Here is a 25,366-nt window from a genome sequence, read left to right as displayed (position 1 = left end):
AGCAATTCCAGTTGCTTTACAATTATTTATACTAGATATACCATGACCTGGATGAATTAAATTCTTTATAGATACATCTCATAAAATTATTTAGAAATAGGCAACAATTGAAATGGTCACAAAAGATACTAGCTGAAAATAAACATTTGTGGTAAAACAGGCTTTTACTCATAAATGCAATGGCAAATTGTGATTAAAAAAACTGATACACTTTTTTTAAATACAGAGCTCCCATTATCTAAAAGTTGAGTAGTAGAACTTCATAACATGGTTACTAAGCAATTCTTTGTTTTTATGCTTAAAACCAGTAGGCTTAGGACTAAAAGGATGAAATGTAAATGTCATGCAAAGTGTCTTTATGTAGAGGTGTTTATTCATACTGAATGAAATGTAAGTAAGCTTAGGTAATTGCATTATTACCCAGATACTATAATTTGGAATAAGGTAATTGAAGTAGTCGGTTGATGTTCTATAAGATACATTACCCATACAACATAATAAGTAACAGTTTATTTATAGATGGGAGGTTCAATGAAAAGATACCTGTCATTTTGATTAATGGCTATTCACTAGAACTGGTAGTGTGGATTAGTATTAGTCCGTATTGAATCAAACTCCGAGAGACTTGGGGAAGCCGCAATGTGGTGATGTTTTTTTTTTTACATGCTGTCCTGCTTCTTTTGTGTATATGTTGCTGGCATTTACGCAGGACAAACAATAGCTGAAGTTGCTGTTACATTATAATGTTTAAAGGGGAAGTCAATAAAAAGGAAGTCTTTTCTTTTCCCAAACTTTTTGCTGTAGGTAGTAGAGATCCTTAAAGTATTGAAAACCGTCTGCAATGGAATGAGAAGCTTCATTTAAAGGTTACTGCAATGGTAGCATAGCATTGATTAATATATCATTTGCTTTTCCTTGCAATGCACCTTTTTATCAATTTTGGCGAAAGTCTATTCATTGGCTGCAATACAGGGTTTAGAAATGGAAGACCCCGTGTAATGGTTTAGGTAGAAAAAAAAGCACAACATTTTTATTTTTATAAATCATTTTCAGGGGAGGATACAGTACAGGTATCGGACCTCTAATCCGGAAACCCATTATCCAGAAAGTTCAGAATTACGGAAAGGCCAGCTCCCATAGACTCCATTTTAATCAAATAATTCACATTTTTAAAAACTACAGGTATACTATATAAAACAGTACCTTGTACTTTATCCCAATTAAGATATAATTAATCCTTATTGGAGCCAGAACAATCCTATTGGGTTTAATTACTGTTTAAATCATTTAATTAGCAGACTTAAGGTAGGAGATCCGAATTACGGAAAAAGACCCCTTATCCGGAAAACCCCAGGTCCCGAGCATTCTGGATAATGGGTCCCATACCTGTATATCAGCATTTAAACTGTAGCCCAATCATTTTTTTTCTGTTTTGACCAACATATATAATAATGATTATTTATGTGTTAGTTGGGATGAAGCACATGGTACAATTTATTGTTGTTTTAAAAAACGTGAATAGTTTGAGTAAATTAGAGTTTATGGGAGATGCCCTTCCCATAATTTGAAGCTTTCTGGATAATGTATTTCTGTATAACGGATCCCATACCTGTATAAACAAATGTGAACCAAGGGCAATACATTTCCTGCTGAATAGCATTACAAAATGTCAAAACATTATGAACTTCTACTAAAAGAACAAACTTGAACGAGCACAGACTGCTTCATTACAACAACCAAACCCCTGCTGATTGCACTGGGCAAGTTCCTTGGATATGAAGAAAGAGATGGACAAAGAAACCTTACTTCTAAATACACCTGAGTGTGATAATCATGGGTCAGAGTCATCAGGAGGCACTTCCTAATGATACTAATGAAACTCTCCTGTAACATAGCCCTAAATGTGTTTATGTGTAGCATAGACAGTTAAATCATTTAGCTGTGTAAACAATGGGATACACTTAGAAACCTAGAACATCAGGACCATTGCTTCTAATAGGTTATAAGAAATGGGGTAATACGGTCACAAATCAACAATTTCCTAACAGCTTGTAAACACATATAAAGCTGATGAAAGTATCAATTGACACAAATTATCAGCACAATTTATTGTTAAATCCAAAATCATTGGTAACTTTTTAAGCATCATTACCATTCAGTAAAAAAATCCAGATCATTAATTAAAGTCCCCTTTATTACATTACCCTGACAAGTGTTAAAAATCTTAATTCACAAAAGTGATCCCTGCACATCTTATAATTACTGTACTTTTGACAAAACATAAAAAAGCAGGTCTCACAAGTAAATGCATTTTAGTCTTTGCTTTTTCTGGTCTAAGTGAAAACCTCCACTTTATTAGATTTGTTAAATGGATTGTAAGGTGCAACAGTAGTAACCATATTGGAGAGAGGAGCCTGGTGTCTGGCTGAAGCTGCAGCCTCACTTGACAGAGGTGAACTGAAACACATAGGGAGAGTAAAAATAAACATAAAGTCAGTATTTCCTAAAGCCACACTGGTTCAAAGACAAAACCAAAACAATAACAACCAATAACAATGCTTCCTCCCAACAGTCCACTGATATTTTAAAGGGGTGGGTCACCTTCAGGTTAACTTTTAGTATGTTTTACAATGGCCTATTCTTAGCAGCCTTTTAATTGGTCTTGGTTTTTTAATTTTGTATACGTTTTAAATTATTTGCCTTCTTCTGACTCTCTCCAGCTTTCAAATAGGAGTCACTGACCCTAGTAGCCAAAAAACTATTGCTCTGTGAGGCTCCAATTTTATGGTTATTGTTACTTTTTCTTATTTATCTTTCTATATAGGCCCTCCCCTATTCATATTCCTGTCTTTCTTTCAAATCACTGCCTTGTTGCTAGGTTAAACTTGAGAGCTGCTGAAAAAAAGCTAAATAATTAAAAAACCACAAATACAAAAAATCTGAAACATGTTGTGAAACTAATACATGTGAGCAGCTTAGTACTTGCTTCCTCCATATTTTTTTATTTTGAAGTTAATAAAGTGTTTGGAGAGACAGGGAAAATGTATCCTGTATTAAAAAAAAATTATATTTCTATTATTTTCAGGTCGTAGTCATCTATATGTTTACATATATCCTATTACATTGATACAGTAATTATTTGAATATATTATAAAAGTACCCTTTTGTGTGTTAAACTAGTTCTAATTACATTAGAATCTTATTACATAAAGATCTATGTGAATATTTTATACAAATTTTTTTACAAGATTTTATTAATTGGAAAAGCTTTGTACCAGAAAAAGGTTTAGTTATTTCATAATTAAAAATAAATCACTATTTGCTATCTTTACTATTGCTAGTTTATTGTATTTAATACTAGACATAATCGCCGCAGCTTTTGAATTTAGCAAAACTATATATCCAGCACATCAGAGGGTTAAAACTGAATTGTAAAAATCTCCTTTTAGAAATGCAATTCACACATACCCAATCATTTGTGTGTTTGCTGATGAAGGTGGAGACCGAAGATTAGAATTTGCCGGGTGGATAGCCATCCAATGAACCCTACCAGTGTATCCAGGGATGTTTGGAGAACTGAAAAAGAAAAGTAAATAGCATTAGAAGTGCTTAAAACAATGAAAGACAGGGGCCTTTTAAACTCAAGGTCAGGAGATGAAAAGGTTGCAGAGGAGCAAACCAATAAATCTGCAGACTCAATGCTAATTATTCATTTGCTAAATTCTATACTTTAAGACTGTCAGTTATAGTTTAATGTACTGTAACAAACAGAGTAAGCTGAAATAATACATTGTAATGTTTTTGGCTGTTGTGTACATTGCATTATCCTCACTATTTCATTACTTTTTGGGTTAAATTATGGCCACTATACATTGCCGCCTGTCTGAGCCATGAGTATGCCACTACTAATGTGCCAGGGCATTGCCATCTGTCTGAGCCAATAGTATGCCACTTAATGTGAACACTATATTCCTTCTTATGCTGTGATTATTTATACTATGGTCCCCAGTTTGTGGAACCTTTGCCATACAAAGCAATTCGTACTCCACTGCTCAGCACAGATAATTATTATAACTATACAGTTTTAAAAACACTTAGGGGCCCATTCATTAAACCATGATTTTTTGGTGGTTAAAATCACGATAATTTCTGATGTTCGAAAATGTCATGAAAATTCTTTTATCGGTCGTATTTGACCACTTCCTTTTTTTTCCTTTTCTGTTTCTTCTTTTTCTTGGCCATTGGGGTAATATGATTTTATCTACCATTTGGACACTCAATTTTGATGTACTTTATATGCACTTCTTTGAATATACTCATTGTTATTTTACCTACTCAAATCTCCCTTTGATCATCAGCTTAATGATATATTTACAGCTCCTCCCTCACAGAAAAAAAAATGCAAACAAGATAATGGGTCACCCACAACCTGCCTGGCTACCTCTAGCACTGGCTCCCCGAGGTCTGTTTCCCCAGTGGTTGTGCCATTGAGCTAAAGGTAGCCATACAGATTTCAGTTGCTGATTCGGGTCCTTAAAGGAGAAGGAAAGGGTGTAAAGTGCGACCCCCTAAACAGAAAGGCCTCATGTCCCTGTAGCAGATCGCTTACTTTTTTTCCTGGATATCCTGTATATTGCCTGCAGTCTCTGATTTTCCTAAACGCTATATTTCTTCTATCGCGGTCGCCATGTTGGATATTTAAATCATTCCAACTTGGCACCGCGTAAGTTACAGCGCATGAGCGAACCTTCTCCCTCCCCTAGACACAACGTGACCTACTCTACCCGAGCTCTCCTGCTTTGTGAGATGGAAAGCGCGCTCACAGTCTATGTTAAATGCTTCCTGAGTAGCTGGTAGCTGTGTCCATGCAGGAGCGATGCCTTCTGGGAATCTTCTTTCCACAGCTCAGCGTTTTTTTCTTCCTGTTTGGCTTCTGATCTTCTGAACGATTGAAATATGGGGAGACTTAAGGGCACAACTGAAGGTATGCCTGCAGCTTGAGATTAACTCTTTACTAGCCTTTCGTTCTCTTTTAAGACCAATTTGGCAACTTATCTATCAGTGTATGGGCACCCCCGATGGCCCTACCCTACCAAAAATTGACCAGATCTCAATTGGGCAGGTTTGATTTTCTTGTTGGATCAGGGACTGCATTGGCTTATTGATCCTCAGTCCAAGGGCCCAATATATATATATGTTGCACTCTAGTCAAGTTGTCATTGTACAGAAATATTTGGGATTCTAGTATTTTCCCTGATTTTTCTCATCTCTTTTCTAATGAGAAATTCCATTTCTGAATTTGCTGTTTTGTGACATTGTAGCAGTTTTTAAACTGTGGTCATACTGCCAACCAAGGCATTATTTTTTTCATAGGAAGATTTCATTGATTTTCCAATACACAACAAAAGAACAAGAAACAATGTGGGGGTGGAATTATATACATGTTCTGAATGGTGCCTAGACAAAAGCTATGACATGTAGTACTCATAAACCAAAAGGTTGCCCTTTCACATGCTTCTATACCCTGTTACATTTTGTCCCAAATACAGAACATTCATAGCGCAATGAGCTTAGTCCAGGTGCTGACCCTGTACAGATGATGTACATCATCCCTACCACTTCCTCCCACTTAAGCATGAGGGGGGTGGGGGTGATACTGGGTTCCATCCACGTTTATGCAAAAGTTTCCTAGCATAAAATAATAAGGTCCTATTAACATTTTGCTATCTAGATCTGAGTCTTCTGGGAGTTTTTGGCTAGGCATTATGTGTATATTTAAATTGTATTAGCTAGCAAAAGAAACACATCCTCTGATGTGTATATGTAGAGTTACATAAATAAAATATACATACAAGTTAATCCTAGTATCTCAACCATCCACTTTATAACTCTATATTGGACATGATCTGTTTGCATTCACCTGTGGTACTATAAACATGGCAAAATAAAAGTGAAACAGGGGCGCCCAGACCTTGGTCTGAACAGGGTTAGGGATAAAGTGTTAAAGGACATGTCAACCCCAAAAATATTGTTTTGCCTAATAAAATAAAACATAATTCTAAGCAACTTTCCAATATCAATTTATTAAAAATTATTAGTGCTTTAAAAGTTATTTGTAAATGTAATTGCCATAGAAAGCAGCATTTGCTGAACTCCTGGTTGTTACTTTTCAAACAATGTTGCAAGTGCCAGGCTCCTCCAGCAAGTCAGGTCTGTAAAATCTGCAGCTGTTTGTTACATTGTTTTAAACGCCAGAGCCACCAGGGCAGAGAATAGAAAAGACAGGCAGACACTGCTTTTAATAGCAGTTATATATACAAATAACTCAAAAACCAATACAAATATGTAATGAATATATAATGCAAAGTTGCCTAGAATTAAGTTTTCTTTTATTAGGAAAAACATTTTTTGGGGGTAGACATGTCCTTTAATGGCTGATAAAATGGACCCATTAACATCAGTTCAAGTTTAGGGTATATTTGAGCCTGTTTGTCAGACTGTGTGTCCTAAAATCACTTGTATTATAAAGCAGTGCATGTCTCATACAGAAATGCATTACATACAGTTTTGACCACTACTGTTTTCCCACATGAGCACAGAGGCTGTCAAAACTCACCATGGGCCATAATAATACAATTTCTTTCTTGCTGAAGTGGATGCAGTGTTTCACTAGAATGCTATTTATAGACTTTCTCAAGTGCCTGAGATGATGACTGGTATAGAATGTCAGCTTAACGACATCTTGTGGCTGACTGGAGAAACTACAACACAGGCTAGCTTTTTCTCATATTTACTTTTATAGTTTCTAAATCAGTGAAGTGATGGAACACCCTTATACCTAGGCATCTACTACAGAGTGTGCTTGATGGCATCCTCCCAGCAGAACAGGTAAATGTGAATTTCTCCTCTCCTCTGAATGAAAGGTCTCCAGATAAGCAGGGTCGGACTGAGAGGTGCAGGGCCCACCGGGGCTCCCGCCCCAGGGGCCCTGGGGCATCCCCCCGCCAGCCATGTCCTCTACCCCCCCCAGCCCAGGGGCCCCCCTAACTCCCCCGCAGGGCCCCCACCCGACGTCCTCCCCGAGCGCATATAAATTGAACGCGGCCCAGTCCGACCCTGCAGATAAGGGTTTTATCTGTAGTTTGGATAACTAAACCTAAGTTTAATAAATAACATTTAATACATTTAAATAAACCCAACAGGATTATTTCACCACTAATAGATTATCGAATAATCCATACTTACATAATCCTTTTTCAAAACATTTCACTGAATGAGATCATCTGCACATAATTTTAGCACTAGTACCTAACTTCTAAACTGAATAACTGGCTTCACCAGTCAGGACTATCTTCTAAAACAAAATGTGAAGTAATTGTGGGAACTGACCATCACATTTGACTTGTTATCTAGCCTGCTATAAGGTTTTAATCCCTACATTCTTGTTATTTTTTCACCAGTATTCATTTGGGCTAAATATGGGTTAAGAGAAAAGAAAGTACTTTCCATTAAGTTCAGATATAGCGATGAGTGAAATTTTCAGCAGGCACGTATCCACAAGAGTTTCCATGTTTCGCCATTGCCGGACTTTTTCACAAAACTGCCACAAAAATTCACAGTGGAAAAAATGAGAGTCGGATTTCTCAAATTTTTCAGTTTCAGGACAGATTTGCTCATCACTATTTAGATATTAATATAAATGCTAAGTAACACTTACTATGCACTTTTGTAGTAATGAGGTTGTTGCGTTCGAACTTTGGTAAAAGGAGTATACTCAGCACTGGGATTGTCAATATCTTCTGAATTTCGAGAGCCTGTACAGCCTCTGTGTAGAGAATCAACATAAATTATTAGTATGTATTAATTGATTAAATACTGATGTTAATGAATAAATTACAATTCATAATCATGTATTTGTTTCCTTGCTGTTGTACTACTTCATAATCCATATCTCAACCATAAGTATGAGGCTGAATTGTATTGTGAATTTTGCTAAATATTTTTAAAAAGATTTGCTGAATATTTTTTAAAAAATTTAGATGAATTCAATTTAAAGGGGCATTGTTTGCCGTAGTTTATATTCATTTATATGATTATACTGAGACAAAAATGTAAGGAAGTCATATATAGCTGTGCGTATGCAAAGAATACACAAACACTTTAAACTGCAATGTGGGGGAGGGTGTGCAGGGCTGTTTTTTTAGCTTGTAATAAGAATTTAGTTAATAATTTCTTAGTTAAAAAAAGCTATACTACTTACGTGTAGTTAGGAATTTGGTCCATACGGGGGAATCTTGACATACTACATTAAGAAACAAACATAAGAAAACAAAATTCTAAATGAATAATGAAATATCATTAAAGGACATGTAAAGCCCACATTTTCCTACCATGTACAGTATATACGTTGGGCATATCTCCCCCACCCAAATGGCATAATTTGTATTGCATATATCCCCCCTGTCTGCAAGCGCCATCACAGTTTCCTAAAACAATTAACAGCTTTCAACAGACCATTTTCTCTTTTACACATCTTCAGTGAAATTTGCATCTGAAAACAGCACATGCACTGTAAAGTTCATGCAGCCTTACACAGGCTAAACATACTTTGATAAAAAGTTCTGCTTTGGTTAAGCACTGTAATGGTTAAGCTGAGCTTAGGAAAGAAGGATAGAAGAAAAAAATAGGAGCAGCCAGCTAGAGTTTCTGTGGAAACCAGAAATGCCATCTCTTCACTGGCTATTAGACTGGAGGGTGTGTTTAGTAATCTGAGCTGAGAAGAACTGAGCATGCCCAGGAGCCAACAGCTAAAGTAAATTCCTGAGGGAGGGGGTTGAGTGGGTTAGAGAAAGAGAAGGAATCATAAGTGATTAAGGGGATGCTGCAGTCTTACTATTAACCTTTGATTCAGTACAATGAGAAAAGGTTATTTTATAGTTTTTCACATGAAAACTTATCGCGAGATCCTTTAAGAGCAATGACACATGGGGATATTTGTAGCCAGTGTTCAATAATCGCTACAGCTGGCTACAAATCTCCCTCAAAATGCCTTGTTCTTTGGGAAAATCTGTAATTGAATTAGGGAATAATATTCATAATGTCAGTTTTTACCCAGTTACCGCTAATACAGAGGTAAAAGTTATTTCAGTTTAAAATCTGGTCTGGTATGTTAACAACATAACACCCTGTTTCAGTAAAACCCACAAGTCAGTTTATTTGCCCATTCAATTAGTACAATTGTTTCACATATATCATTCTGCTAATTCTAGTTTTAGCGCTAAAATTGTATGTCACTGTCTGTAATGTAAATCACTACAGATAAATTACACAGATCAGAGACAGTTTCTGAGGCAAGTTTGCTCAAATTGCTGTAATTTAGACACAACAATGATACAGCATTTTGGGAGTTTTGATGTCTGTCATTTAACACAGACGGGAAAATGCCCTGTGTGTCATTGCCCTTTCTGCATCAAGAGTTTGAACTTCCTACCCTTAATTGTATTAGCACAGATAAATGTCTTCACAGCCTCAATCAATATTTAAGGGAATATTGCTTTTGTGCAATGTACTCCTTTTGTGTATTGTATTTCTTCCCTGTATTTCCATATACAGTGGAAAGTTCCTCAACTGTTGTGAATCAGAATGTTTTATGGTCCAAACATGGTCCTTTTGTATGTAAAACTTAAATTATTTCAATACTGGTCACATTTGTGAATTGGTAAATAGATAGTAAATGTGTGTTTTCATTAAATATTACTAATTATTTTATTTTCATAATTTATTATAATTGCCATATGTAAAATCTGACTCTTTCAGAAATAGATTTCACCATCAGAATATTATTTAGTCAGACTTTTGTAAATGCACTCATCAAATATTGACAGAACTCATATGACTAATCTGCAGATGAAATAAATCCAAATCATTGTAAATAAGTAACAAATCTTAACAGGTTCAAGAGAATTAGGATGCACAGCTTTAGCATGTCTATTTACCGTTCACATGGATTTTACACAACGTCACAAGATTTTTTATCTATTGGCTGTCAAAAAACTGAGAGAACTTTTTACTTTAACCCCCTGACTCTAATAAAATGGTTCTGATGCCAATATTTAATTTAAGATATCTTCAGTGTAAAAAGCAGTCAGACACAGGCAAGTAAACAGGTCCCACATTAGGGGCTATACACATGTACACCATTATACTGTACTGCCCAAACGGAACAACCTGAATTTGAAGACGTGGTGTAGAGAAGTGTCTGTCAGAATTGATTATCCTTTTATCCACTCAGAATTATCAAACTGAATGTTCCCCAACTGACCATACATGCCCAGATGGGCAAGCAGTACAGTTGAAATCAGCCAAACTGCCCGATCAAATCTGAGCACTTATAGTCATCTTAATTTGTAGGTTGATTTTGTGATTCCTTCTTCTCTAGAAATAAGAGGAGAAAGAAAGGCAAAGTCACTTGGGGGTGCCAAAATGTTAGGCACCCCCAAGTGACTTAAAAAGCCTACCTTTTACCCCGGCCCGGAGTAGTTGCAGCGCTTCCTTCTTCCACTTTCTCGTGTGCGCGCATTTTGGGAAAAGGAAGCAGGAAGTGCTGGTGCTGTTTTCTCCCAACAGGGGCACCAGCCCAGGGTACAAGGTAAGCAATTAAAGTCACTTGGGAGTGCCTAACATTTTGGCACCCCCAAGTGACTTTGCCTTTCCTTCTCCTTTAAATTCTGTGTTTATAATAATTTCTGTTTCTGGCTCAGTTTGTAAGGCCATTGTACAAGTTTATGTCATTTGCTGTAATCCTTAACCACCTGTCTGCCTGAAACCCCTCGGCAGGCTCTCCCCATAGTACTCAGGAAAATTAATCTCTGGGTTACTTCTAAGCCCTATCCCAAGTGTATTCGTTCTTTTCCTATCACTGGAATCATCAGTGGCATAACTATGGATGGGATATGCCACAGGTATGAATAAAAAGAGAGAAAAACAAAATAGAAAAGACATGTGAGCAAAGGTACAAAAAGAGAAGAGAGCAGCAGAAAGTGATTAACTTAAACAGCCACCAGTTCATTCAAGTTTAATGCTATTTCCAGTCACGTGTGACTGTGGCTATTTTACTGCACTGGCTGTAAAAATGATGCTTGAAGTCAATGTCATTACATATATTTTTTCAGATGTTAGCAGTTGTGCTAAATTAACATATATCTGCATGAGGCTTAAAGGGTTATGTTTCAACTTCTATTACATTTTATGATCAAAATATTGTCCTTCTTTCTGCCTTAATTACAGGAATTAAAGATTGCATGCAATAAACCAGCCAGGAGCTGTATAAATTATAATAAAACTGTGATAGAATGGTTGGCATATAGACCTAACAAAGAACATATATAGAAATAGCATATTTTCCATTTTACACTATATATTTTACTGTATTTTAAATACAGCTTAAATGTATGATAGTGTAAAATGTCTGGCAAATATCATAAGTGAAAATAACATATATTGCTACTGTCTGCAAATAAGAAACTGATACTCACAAGGTATTTGGTCTAGTTCCTGTATAGGTCCTCCTTGTTTGGAATCTGTCCCATAGTCTCCCATTTACCTAAAATGTTATGAAAGAATAACAAAATGGTTGGTAATTATGTAGTAAATATGGAACAACCACTAATATAATAGATAGTGCTTGTGCAGTATGTTCATTAAAGGGAACATTTGATGAGCTCATTTAGGAGGGTTTATATAAAAAATTGCATAAACACTGCACTGCAATAAATATATATTTATTTATTTTTACACAGACATACTTGATTGCTCAATTGGGAGGAGTCTTCCTTGACTAGCACAATTTTCATGGCCCCTTTTAAGTTTCCAGAGTCATCTAACCATCCATCCTCACCTTGTTCCATGTTGAAGTGAAGGATTTTGGGACTTAAAGTCCTTTTGCTTTTTGGAAAATATGTTCAGTGCCTACAATGGAAGCAGAGGAACTTCAAGCCACAGAAATGTCACTTCAATATGAAAAAGGTAACAGAGGGCTTAAATGACTGTCATGCATCCCATGGGGTGAAAAAATGGCACTTCAATTGTTGTGCTCAAGCAATTCTCTACCTCGGGAGAGTGGAAGAAATTCATAAAGTATACAAAAGAAGTGCAATATGCTATTGGTTTTGCAATAGCGTGAAGTAAACAAATAGTAATGTGTAATTACTTATGTACTTATGCACACTTTTAAGCAGAAATTAAAGCTGCCATATTTGAAATATATGTTTATGAGGCTTTGCTTCAGATCTGTTTTGTTTGCATCTGTGAAACATTTAAAGAAAACATATCAAAATGGCATTATCCTCTGATCCTAGACTAAGGAACAATTCATTTGCAGTCCCTGGAACATATAACAAGACAAGGTATCCTCTAATTTTACCCACTTGTCTACTTACACAAGGATGCCAGGAATAATTCATTACATTTTCTAGCAGACAGTGAAGATAAAAAGTACAATATTTCTCTACTCTGTCTGGTAAAAATTATGTTTGATGCCAATCTTATTTTTTTAAGATTTTCATTTCTCATTTTGTAGAACAAAAATTGACAACACAAAACAATGAGACAGGACAAATGCTGGAGATCATTATGGCAAAACAATTCTACTTGGTGTATTTAATGTTTGAATTATTTTTAAGTATGTAGATCCAAATTAAGGAATTTTGGATTATTTGAAAAAAAAACTGTATTCTGGATAACAGGTCCAGTACCTGTTATCCAGGTCCAGTCACTTAGATTGTAAGCTATACGGGGCAGGGACCTCCTTCCTACTGTGTCTAATACCACATGGCACTTTCCCTGTGCATTTATATATATTTATTGTAACACTTGTCCTCCCTGTGTGTAGTTTTGTAAGATTGTACAGCGCTGCGTACCCTTGTGGTGCTTTATAAATAAAGTTATACATACATACATACCTGTAGTTAATATAATTACATAGTTACATAGGGTTGAAAAAAGACCAGAGTCCATCAAGTTCAACCCTTCCAAGTAAACCCAGCACACACAACCTATACTTACCAATCTATACACTCACATACATAAACTATATATTAATACTAACTGTAGATATTAGTAACACAATAGCCTTGGATACTATGCTTGTTCAAGAACTCATCCAGGCCCCTCTTAAAGGCATTGACTATGATAAATGACACCATAAGTAAAGCTATGTTGAACAGAGCATATGTTTTAAAATAAGTTATCTTTAAATGCTGTAGGGCTGAAGGCTGTAAAGATTGATTAAAGAAGTTATTAGTTTACCAAATTGGGGTTCTGGGTAGGCCTCCAATCAAGATCCCCAAACTTTCTCAAACGTTCGGGGACAATCCATTGTCATTTTTGTCAGTTTTATTACCAGGAGTTTACCATTTATTAGCTCCAACCATTGTGCTACCATTGGTGTTAGTGGGGTCAACCATTTGAAGGCTATATATTTTGTGGAATAAAATAAAAGGGATCTTAGAATGCATCTATTTTTATTCAGAGGAGTTAAAATGTTCACTTGTCCCATAAGCACACTTCTGGGGACAAGATACTGTAAAGCAAAACCTGGCTAGCAAGCAGTTCTGCAATCTTTACCCCAGATTCCTGTGCTAATTTTATTAACAAGGAAAACAGTAAAAAGATAAAGGCTGACATGTATCCAAAAAAGTTGGCAAACTGGCAGTCCACCTGCCCATGACCCTTTAGCATGCAGCAGGAACAAACAGAATAAATACATAAATGAGCACACACAGAATTACTTTTGTCATGACTTTTGTTAATTTTAAATTCTGAACTGGAAGGTGGTTAAATGGTATGTCTGTAAATATTAATAGGAAAAAAATATTCAATTATACAGTTTAAAGGGCAAGCAAAGCCCAGATTTCTGTAGGTAAGCTAAACTTTATATGTATTTCAAATTCTATCACTGGTGTAAATGCAAATCAGTACAGAAGCTAATTGCTGTCATTTACACACAGTAAAAGTGGCCATACATTGCCAAATTAGCGGATCTTCTTCTGACATGCCCACCTAATGTGAGTGATATCAGGCTAAACGTTTGAATTAAAACGGTGGGTATATGAGCTGTCGGACCATGGACCACATCAACAAGCCAATGTGGTCCCTAATCCAACAGGAAAATCAAACCAGCTTGATTGAGATCTGGCCAATTTTAGGCCAGATATTAGTCGGTAGGCCAGTCGGGGGTGCCCATACAGGGGCAGATAAGCTGCTGAATCAGTTTGAAGGACCAAAATCGGCAGCTGAAATCTGCCCGTGTATTGGCGACCTTAAAGGAGATGTCAACCCTAATTTTAATTTCACTTCTAATGGCATAAGTGCCCCTCCCTCAATCTCCTCCTACAGCCTGCACCACCGCATTCTTTTCTGCTCCGTTTTGCGTGTCACCCGGTGGCCATTTTGCCGGGTGACGTCATTGAGAGCGCGCGCCTGACGTCTTCAAGGATTTTTTTTTTCAAGCTTCTGCTTTTTTAAACAAAGCTGTACAGACAGCTTTTTCCTTAAAATGAAACTGTTAGGGCATTAAACAATAAAATTAAACAGGAATGAAGTGTACATTGCTTAAGTATTTCAGCAAACACTGTTTAAGCTTGCAAGAGTCACTTATAAAATACCTGCAGATCAGAATCAGCGGTGAAAAGGTTAAACTTTCCTGCCTGCAGTCAGATGAACTTGGTCCAAGAGAGGGAGCAGAGAGCTCTTGTTTACAAAGGCAGAGTTAGTATAGCAATTGCCTATGAGATCGGCTCATTGGAGGATTGACTGTGGGCGTGGTTAAAGAGTTCAATTGTCTGCTGTGTAGAGAAGAGATTCATCTCAAGTGAGCATGCTCATTAAAATGGTTTGGAACTGGGCATGTGCACCACGCCAGGCAGACAAGGAGATTCTGAAGGGAGGGGGGAGAGGGAGTTACCCAGCTCTGCAGTGAGAGAAACTCCAAGGGATCGCTGCAGCTTCAGTGTTTGCTTCTGAGGGACAGGAGTGGCAGGTATTTAAACAGTGCTGTGAGGCTTTTCTCTGCTAAAATTTTTGGTTGGGGGGTTGATGTCCTTTAAGTAAAATTACACTCACATCAATGTCATCCAAAATCGTTATTTTTTATTGCCTGATATACAACATAAATAACAAAATGATTTATCACAATGAAAGAAGTATGATGAATAAAATGAACGTACTTGCCAAGGCTCTGGGTGAAACTCAGATTTCATGGGTGTAAAGCTTGCCGAGGCAGACCTGGACTTCATTTTTACTGCAGATTCAGGAGGAGAAAGCTTTGCCGGTAACTTACTGTCCCAAGGTACTTCTTCATAGGCACTAGTAAATAAAGTTAGGTTTTGCTCTAAATGATCTAAGGATAAAATATTATATAGTATTTCCATCTTGAATATTATAAAAATGTGTAATGAAAAAAGAATACCATAACATAGACCATCAAATTCCAAAGGCCTTCTCCACTATCAACAATCTAGAAACTGCAAGTTCTCTGAGAAAGTTATAACAACATATCATTAATAGCATGGCTTCCCAAAACCTAACAGACAGAAACACCCCTCTTCATGAAATGCATCTTCATTTGCTAAATATGCAAACATCTCAAAGAAAATGTTTTTTGGTACTGTACAACTCCTTAGTGCTCATTCAAACAGCTCTTCTTCCAGAGCCTAGCTCCCCTTGAGTTCCTCATTTAAAAATGCATAATACACTGGCAGAAGTTTCAAAATGCTTAAATGATGAACTGATCTACAGTATATGCATTTGTGGTGCCATAAAAATATTTTTAGACTTTTTGTGTTGCATCATAGGTATATATAATAATTATTATATACAATAATAACACACAGAAATCCCTACACCAGTAGATAAACACTGTAGGACAAAATACCACTGGGACTGAACTCCCCACCTGTCAATATGTGCAAGTGCAAGGAATGGCATTAGTTGTAAGTACTGATCTGCACAACGACTGCTGCAGAGGTTGGAGGGCAGCAACAGTGCTTAATAAATAAAGCTTTTAATTTATAAAGATGTAAATGGCTGACCCTGCTCTTCCCTTTTTTCTCGCTTAGACGGGCAATTGTGATGGGTCAAAGCCTTTTACTTTACCTCGCCATTATTCCAACACTGGGCACTTTCTTTTACAACAGGTAAGGAAGGGCAGGGATCTACTCAGAGGTGCAACAATAGCTTTACTGTGTGGTCCTGGGAAGGAAAGGCAGTGGGCCGATTGCAGATCAAACACCCTCACATTGCAAGTCATGTTCCTGAGTTTTTCTCAGCCTGGGCGCACACTGGAAGATACCATTGCAGCCCAGAGCCAGGTACATATCTCAGCCTGGTTACAGACTGGAAGATACCATTGCAGCACAGAGACAGTTACATCTCTCAGCCTGGGCGCACACTGGAAGATACCATTGCAGCCCAGAGCCAGGTACATATCTCAGCCTGGGCACAGACTGGAAGATACCATTGCAGCGCAGAGACACTTACATATCTCAGTCTGGTCACAGACTGGAAAATACCATTGCAGCCCATAGCCAGGTACATATCTCAGCCTGGGCACAGGCTGGAAGATACCATTGCAGCACAAAGCTAAGTATGTATCTCAACCTGGGCGCAGGCTGGAAGATACCACTGCAGCCCAGACCCAGTTACAAATCTCAGCCTGGGCACAGACTGGAAGATACCATTGTAGCGCAGTGACAGTTACCTCTCTCAGCCTGGGCACACACTGGAAGATACCATTGCAGCCAAGAGCCAGGTACATATCTCACCCTGGCCACAGACTGGAAGATACCACTGCAGCCCAGACCCAGGTACATATCTCAGCCTGGGCACAGACTGGATGATACCATTGCAGCCCAGAGCTATGTACATAGCTCAGCCTGGGAACAGACTGAAAGATACCATTGCAGCACAGAGACAGTTACATCTCTCAGCCTGGGCACAGACTGGAAAATACCATTGCAGCCCATAGCCAGGTACATATTTCAGGCTAGAAGATACCATTGCAGCACAGAGCTAAGTATATATCTGAACCTGGGCGCAGGCTGGAAGATACCATTGCAGCACAGAAACACTTACATATCTCAGCCTGGTCACAGACTGGAAGATACCATTGCAGCCCAGAGCCAGGTACATATTTCAGGCTAGAAGATACCATTGCAGCACAGAGCTAGGTATATACAGTGGAGGAAATAATTATTTGACCCCTCACTGATTTTGTAAGTTTGTCCAATGACAAAGAAATGAAAAGTCTCAGAACAGTATCATTTCAATGGTAGGTTTATTTTAACAGTGGCAGATAGCACATCAAAAGGAAAATCGAAAAAATAACTTTAAATAAAAGATAGCAACTGATTTGCATTTCATTGAGTGAAATAAGTTTTTGAACCCTCTAACAAAAAAAGACTTAATACTTAGTGGAAAAACCCTTGTTTGCAAGCACAGAGGTCAAACGTTTCTTGTAATTGATGACCAAGTTTGCGCACATTTTAGGAGGAATGTTGGTCCACTCCTCTTTGCAGATCATCTCTAAATCCCTAAGGTTTCGAGGCTGTCTCTGTGCAACTCTGAGCTTGAGCTCCCTCCATAGGTTTTATATTGGATTAAGGTCCGGAGACTGACTAGGCCACTCCATGACCTTAATGTGCTTCTTCTTGAGCCACTCCTTTGTTGCCTTTGCTGTATGTTTTGGGTCATTGTCGTGCTGGAACACCCATCCACGACCCATTTTCAGTTTCCTGGCAGAGGGAAGGAGGTTGTCGTTCAGGATTTCACGATACATGGCTCCGTCCATTTTCCCGTTAATGCGAATAAGTTGTCCTGTGCCCTTAGCAGAAAAACACCCCCAAAGCAAAATGTTTCCACCCCCATGCTTGACGGTGGGGACGGTGTTTTGGGGGTCATAGGCAGCATTTTTCTTCCTCCAAACACAGCGAGTTGAGTTAATGCCAAAGAGCTCTATTTTGGTCTCATCAGACCACAGCACCTTCTCCCAGTCACTCACAGAATCATTCAGGTGTTCATTGGCAAACTTCAGACGGGCCTGCACATGTGCCTTCTTGAGCAGGGGGACCTTGCGAGCCCTGCAGGATTTTAATCCATTGCGGTGTAATGTGTTTCCAATGGTTTTCTTGGTGACTGTGGTCCCTGCTAATTTGAGGTCATTAACCAACTCCTCCCGTGTAGTTCTAGGATGCTTTTTCACCTTTCTCAGAATCATTGACACCCCACGAGGTGAGATCTTGCGTGGAGCCCCAGAGCGAGGTCGATTGATGGTCATTTTGTGCTCCTTCCATTTTCGAACAATCGCACCAACAGTTGTCACCTTCTCTCCCAGCTTCTTGCTAATGGTTTTGTAGCCCATTCCAGCCTTGTGCAGGTCTACAATTTTGTCTCTGACATCCTTGGACAGCTCTTTGGTCTTTCCCATGTTGGAGAGTTTGGAGTCTGCTTGATTGATTGATTCTGTGGACAGGTGTCTTTTATACAGGTGACTAGTTAAGACAGGTGTCCTTAATGAGGTTGACTAATTGAGTAGAAGTGTCTAACCACTCTGTGGGAGCCAGAACTCTTAATGGTTGGTAGGGGTTCAAAAACTTATTACACTCAATGAAATGCAAATCAGTTGCTATCTTTTATTTAAAGTTATTTTTTCGATTTTCCTTTTGATGTGCTATCTGCCACTGTTAAAATAAACCTACCATTGAAATGATACTGTTCTGAGACTTTTCATTTCTTTGTCATTGAACAAACTTACAAAATCAGTGAGGGGTCAAATAATTATTTCCTCCACTGTATCTGAACCTGAGACAGTTACATCTCTCGGCCTGGACACACACTGGAAGATACCTTTGCAGCACAGAGCTAGGTATATATCTCAACCTGGGCGCAGGCTGGAAGATACCATTGCAGCCCAGAGACAGGTACACATCTCAGCCTGAGCAAAGGCTGGAAGATACCATTGCAGCATAGAGACAGTTACATATCTCAGCCTGGGCACAGGCTTGAAGATACCATTGCAGCCCAGAGACAGGTACACATCTCAGCCTGGGCAAAGGCTGGAAGATACCATTGCAGCCTAGAGACAGTTACATACATCAGCCTGGGCACAGACTGGAAGATACCATTGCAATACAGAGACAGTTACAGCTCTCAGCCTGGGCACAGGCTGGAAGATACCACTGCAGCCCAGACCCAGGTACATATCTCAGCCTGGGCACAGACTGGAAGATACCATTGCAATACAGAGACAGTTACATCTCTCAGCCTGGGCACAGTCTGGAAGATACCACTGCAGCCCAGACCCAGGTACATATCTCAGCCTGGGCACACACTGGAAGATACCATTGCAGCCCAGAGCCAGGTACATATCTCAGCCTGGGCACAGACTGGAAAATACTATTGCAGCGCAGAGACACTTACATACCTCCCAACATTCGAAAAATAAAAAGAGGGACAAAAAGATTTAGCGTGCGTAGCGCGGCAATTTTTGGTCACGCCCACTTTTGTGGCCACACCCTAATTTCCACAGCCCGTTTTTTTCACAAAATACTCCTTTTATATAGTTGAAATGGTGGGATCAGATGCAAAATGTACTATATCCTCATACTGTACTACCTAAGGAAAACAATATAACAACTCCTACATATAAAATACAAATATAGAGAGAAGGAAGTCAGTTGTAAGTGAGTTATAACTATGTACCAGTTTTACCCCCCCCACAGTGACTCCAATGGCCCAATAGACAGTACCCCCATACACAGTGCCCCTTCAGACAGAGCCCCCAATTGCCCCCGTTGACAGTACCCCCCATACACAGTGCCCCCATAGACAGAGCCCCCAATTGCCCCATTAACAGTAGCCCCCATACACAGTGCCCCTATAGATAGAGCCCCCATTTGCCCCCATTGACAGTACCCCCCATACACAGAACCCCCAATTGCCCCCGTTAACAGTAGTCCCCATACACATTGCCCCCGTTGACAGTAGCCCCCATACAGTGCCCCTATAGACAGAGCCCCCAATTGCCCCCGTTGACAGTAGCCCCCATACACAGAGCCCCCAATTGCCCCCGTTGACAGTAGCCTCCATACACAGTGCCCCTATAGACAGAGCCCCCAATTGCCCCCGTTGACAGTAGCCCCCTACACACGCCGCTTCTTCTTCGGCTCTAACATCTCCTGCGGCAGCGTCAGGCCCTTTTATAAGGTTGCGCCCCGTGACGTCAGTGCGCACGGGGCGCAACCTTCTAAAAAGGCCTGTCGCCGCCGCTGAAGAAGTTAGAGCCACACTAGAAGGAGTCAGCGCATCCCGCTGTCCCAGAAATGCGGGACATTCCTTGAAAGATCCGGGACAGCGGGATGCGCTATAAAATCCGGGACAGTCCCGCAAAAAGCGGGACGGTTGGGGGTTATGCACTTACATATATCAGTCTGGTCACAGACTGGAAGATACCACTGCAGCCCAGAACCAGGTACATATCTCAGCCTGGGCACAGACTGGATGATACCATTGCAGCCCAGAGCTATGTTCATAGCTCAGCCTGGGCACAGACTGGAAGATACCATTGCAGCCCAGAGACAGATACATATCTCAGCCTAGTCAGAGACTGGAAGATACCATTGCAGCCCAGAGCCAGGTACATATATCAGTATTCTGATCATGTATTCTGTAAGATTGTACAGCGCTGCGTACCCTTGTGGCGCTTTATAAATAAAGTTATACCTATATACATACATATCTCAGCCTGGTCACAGACTGGAAGATACCATTGCAGCCCAGAGCCAGGTACATATCTCAGGCTGGAAGATACCATTGCAGCACAGAGCTAGGTATATATCTGAACCTGAGAAAGTTACATCTCTAAGCCTGGGCACACACTGGAAGATACCATTGCAGCCCAGTGCCAGGTACAAATCTCAGCCTGGTTATAGGCTGCAAGATACCATTGCAGCACAGAGCTAGATATATATCTCAACCTGGGCGCAGGCTGGAAGATACCATTGCAGCCTAGAGACAGTTACATATCTCAGCCTGGGCAGAGGCTGGAAGATACCACTGCAGCCCAGACCCAGGTACATATCTCAGCCTGGGCACAGACTGGAAGATACCATTGCAGCACAGAGACAGTTACATCTCTCAGCCTGGGCACAGGCTGGAAGATACCACTGCAGCCCAGACCCAGGTACATATCTCAGCCTGGGCACACACTGGAAGATACCATTGCAGCACAGAGCCAGGTACATATCTCAGTCTGGTCACAGACTACAAGATTCCACTGCAGCCCAGAACCAGGTACATATATCAGCCTGGGCACAGACTGGATGATACCATTGCAGCCCAGAGCTATGTACATAGATCAGCCTGGGCACAGACTGGAAGATACCATTGAAGCACAGAGACAGGTACATATCTCAGCCTAGTCACAGACTGGAAGATACCATTGCAGCCCAGAGCCAGGTACATACTGTATCTCAGCCTAGCAACAGGCTGGAAGATACCATTGCAAGACAGAGCTAGGTATATATCTCATCCTGGGAGCAAGCTGAAAGATACCATTGTAGCCCAGTGCCAGTTACATATTGTAGCCTAGGCAAAAGCTGGAAGATACCATTGCAGTCCAGAGGCAGTTACATACCTCAGCCTGGGCACAAGGTTGGAAGACACCACTGCAGCCCAGACTTAGGTACATATCTCAGCATGGGCACAGACTGGATGATACCATTGCAGCCCAGAGCTATGTACATATCTCAGCCTGGGCACAGACTGGAAGATACCATTGTAGCCCAAAGACAGGTATACATCTCAGCCTGGGCAAAGGCTGGAAAATACCATTGCAGCCTAGAGACAGTTACATATCTCAGCCTGGGCAACGACTGGTAGATACTATTGCATCCTAGACACAGTTATATATCATAGCCTGGTCACAGACTGGAAGATACCATTGCAGCTCAGAGACAGGTACAAATCCCAGCCTGGCCAAAGGCTGGAAGATACCATTGCAGCCTAGAGAAATTTACATATCTCAGCCTGAGCAAAGGCTGGAATATACCATTGCAGCCCAGAGACAGGTACACATCTCAGCCTGCGGGAAGGCTGGAAGATACCATTGCAGCCTAGACACAGTTACATATCTCAGCCTGGGCACAGGTTGGAAGATACCACTGCAGCCCAGACCCAGGTACATATCTCAGCCTGGGCACAGACTGGACCATACCATTGTAGACCAGAGCTATGTACATAGCTCAGACTGGGTACAGACTGGAAGATACAATTGCAGCCCAGAGCCAGTTACATATCTCAACCTGGGCGCAGGCTGAAAGATACCATTGCAGCCCAGAGACAGGTACATATCCCAGCCTGGGCAAAGGCTGGAAGATACCATTGCAGCCTAGAGACAGTTACATATCTCAGCCTGGGAACAGGCTGGAAGATACCACTGCAGCCCAGACCGAGGTACATATCTCAGCCTGGGCACACACTGGAAGATACCATTGCAGTGCAGAGACAGTTACATCTCTAATTCTAGGCACACAATGGAAGATACCATTGCAGCCCACAGCCAGGTACAAATCTCAGCCTGGGTACAGGCTGGAAGATACCATTGCAGCCCAGAGACAGGTACACATCTCAGCCTGGGCAAAGGCTGGAAGATACCATTGCAGCCTAGAGACAGTTACATACATCAGCCTGGGCACAGGCTGGAAGATACCACTGCAGCCCAGACCGAGGTACATATCTCAGCCTGGGCACACACTGGAAGATACCATTGCAGCACAGAGACAGTTACATCTCTCATTCCAGGCACACAATGGAAGATACCATTGCAGCACAGAGCTAGGTATATATCTCAACCTGGGCGCAGGCTGGAAGATACCATTGCAGCCCAGAGACAGGTACACATCTCAGCCTGGGTGCCGACTGGAAGATACCATTGCAGCCTAGAGACAGTTACATACATCAGCCTGGGCACAGGCTGGAAGATACAACTGCAGCCCAGACCCAGGTACATATCTCAGCCTGGGCACAGACTGGAAGATACCATTGCAGCACAGAGCCAGTTACATCTCTCAGCCTGGGCACAGGCTGGAAGATACTACTGCAGCCCAGACCCAGGTACATATCTCAGCCTGGGCACACACTGGAAGATACCATTGCAGCCCAGAGCTATGTAGATAATTCAGCCTGGTCACAGACTGGAAGACACCATTGCAGCCCATAGCCAGGTACATATCTCAGCCTGGGCACACACTGGAAGATACCATTGCAGCCCACAGCCAGGTACAAATCTCAGCCTGGGTACAGGCTGGAAGATACCATTGCAGCCCAGAGCTATGTAGATAACTCAGCCTGGGCACAGACTGGAAGATACCATTGCAGCGCAGAGACAGGTACATATATCAGCCTAGTCACAGACTGGAAGATACCATTGCAGCCCAGAGCCAGTTACATAACTTAGCCTGGGCAAAGGTTGGAAGATACCACTGCAGCCCAGACCCAGGTATATATCTCAGCCTGGGCACAGACTGGAAGATACCATTGCAGCGCAGAGACACTTACATATCTCAGTCTGGTCACAGACTGGAAGATACCACTGCAGCCCCGAACCAGGTACATATCTCAGCCTGGGCACAGATTGGATGATACCGTTGCAGCCCAGAGCTATGTAGATAACTCAGCCTGGGCACAGACTGGAAGATACCATTGCAGCGCAGAGACAGGTACATATATCATCCTGGGCAAAGGCTGGAAGATACCATTGCAGCCTAGAGACAGTTACATAACTCAGCGTGGGCAAAGGCTGGAAGATACCACTGCAGCCCAGACTCAGGTACATATCTCATCCAGGGCACAGACTGGATGATACCATTGCAGCCCAGAGCTATGTACATAGCTCAGCCTCGGCACAGACTGGAAGATACCATTGCAGCACATAGACAGGTACATATATCATCCTGGGCAAAGGCTGGAAGATACCATTGCAGCCTAGAGACAGTTACATAACTCAGCCTGGGCAAAGGTTGGAAGATACCACTGCAGCCCAGACCCAGGTATATATCTCAGCCTGGGCACAGACTGGAAGATACCATTGCAGTGCAGAGACAGTTATATATCTTAGATTGTAAGCTCTACGGGGCAGGGACCTCCTTCCCACTGTGTCTCATACCACATGGCACTTATATATATATATATTTACTGTATTTATTTATTATATCACTTGTCCTCCCTGTGTGTAATTTTGTATTCTGCAAGATTGTACAGCGCTGCGTACCCTTGTGGTGCTTTATAAATAAAGTTATACATACATACATACAAATCTCAGCCTGGTCACAGACTGGAAGATACCATTGCAGCCCAGAGCCAGGTACATATCTCAGGCTAGAAGATACCATTGCAGCACAGAGCTAGGTATATATCTGAACCTGAGACAGTTACATCTTTCAGCCTGGGCACACACTGGAAGATACCATTGCAGCCCAGCGCCAGGTACATATCTCAGCCTGGTCACAGACTGGAAGACACCATTGCAGCCCATAGCCAGGTACATATCTCAGCCTGGTCACACACTGGAAGATACCATTGCAGCGCAGAAACAGTTACATCTCTCATTCTAGGCACACAATGGAAGATACCATTGCAGCACAGAGCTAGGTACACATCTCAACCTAGGTGCAGGCTGGAAGAAACCATTGCAGCCTAGAGACAGGTACACATCTCAGCCTGGGCACAGGTTGGAAGATACCAATGCAGCACAGAGCTAGGTATATATCTCAACCTGGGCACAGGCTGGAAGATACCATTGCAGCCAAGAGACAGGTACATATCTCAGCCTGGGCAAAGGCTGGAAGATACCATTGCATTCTAGAGACAGTTACATATCTCAGCCTGGGCAAAGGCTGGAATATACCATTGTAGCGTAGAGACAGTTACATATCTCAGCCTGGGCACGGGTTGGAAGATACCACTGCAGCTGAGACCCAGGTACATATCTCAGCCTGGGCACAGACTGGATGATACCATTGTAGTCCAGAGCCAGTTACATATCTCAGCCTGGGCACAGACTGGAAGATACCATTGCAGCGCAGAGACAGTTACATATCTCAGCCTGGTCACAGACTGGAAGATACCATTGCAGCTACGAGCCAAGTACATATCTCAGCCTGACACACAGACTGGAAGATACCATTGTAGCCAAGAGACAGGTACACATCTCAGCCTGGGCAAAGGTTGAAAGATACCATTGCAGCCTAGAGACAGTTAAATATCTCAGCGTGGGCAAAGGCTGGAAGATACCACTGCAGCCCAGACTCAGGTA

General features: G+C 41.0%; 1 protein-coding gene across 3 annotated transcripts in view; it reads right to left on the bottom strand.

Moving 5' to 3' along the window:
- Nucleotides 1–2,083: 2,083 nt before the first annotated feature.
- Nucleotides 2,084–25,366, bottom strand: part of spata48 (spermatogenesis associated 48) — a 38,834-nt gene continuing 15,551 nt past the window's right edge. Inside the window, exons 4-9 of one of the 3 annotated variants that reach the window (XM_002933408.5) lie at nt 15,225–15,363; nt 11,535–11,602; nt 8,261–8,302; nt 7,718–7,825; nt 3,469–3,576; nt 2,084–2,457 (exon numbers count right to left, since the gene is read on the bottom strand). In XM_002933408.5, the coding sequence (XP_002933454.1) occupies nt 2,334–2,457; nt 3,469–3,576; nt 7,718–7,825; nt 8,261–8,302; nt 11,535–11,602; nt 15,225–15,363 (589 nt within the window). In that variant the 3' untranslated portion in view covers nt 2,084–2,333. Of the gene's footprint in view, nt 2,458–3,468; nt 3,577–7,082; nt 7,601–7,717; nt 7,826–8,260; nt 8,303–11,534; nt 11,603–15,224; nt 15,364–25,366 lie in introns of those variants that run through there. The other 2 variants (XM_031904197.1, XM_031904198.1) reach the window with 2 other exon arrangements.

This window comes from Xenopus tropicalis, chromosome 6, assembly GCF_000004195.4.
Source record: "Xenopus tropicalis strain Nigerian chromosome 6, UCB_Xtro_10.0, whole genome shotgun sequence".
NCBI classification, from domain to species: domain Eukaryota; kingdom Metazoa; phylum Chordata; class Amphibia; order Anura; family Pipidae; genus Xenopus; species Xenopus tropicalis.
The sequence above is the reverse complement of the archived record's forward strand: the minus strand, read 5'-3'. Positions and strand labels throughout refer to the sequence as shown.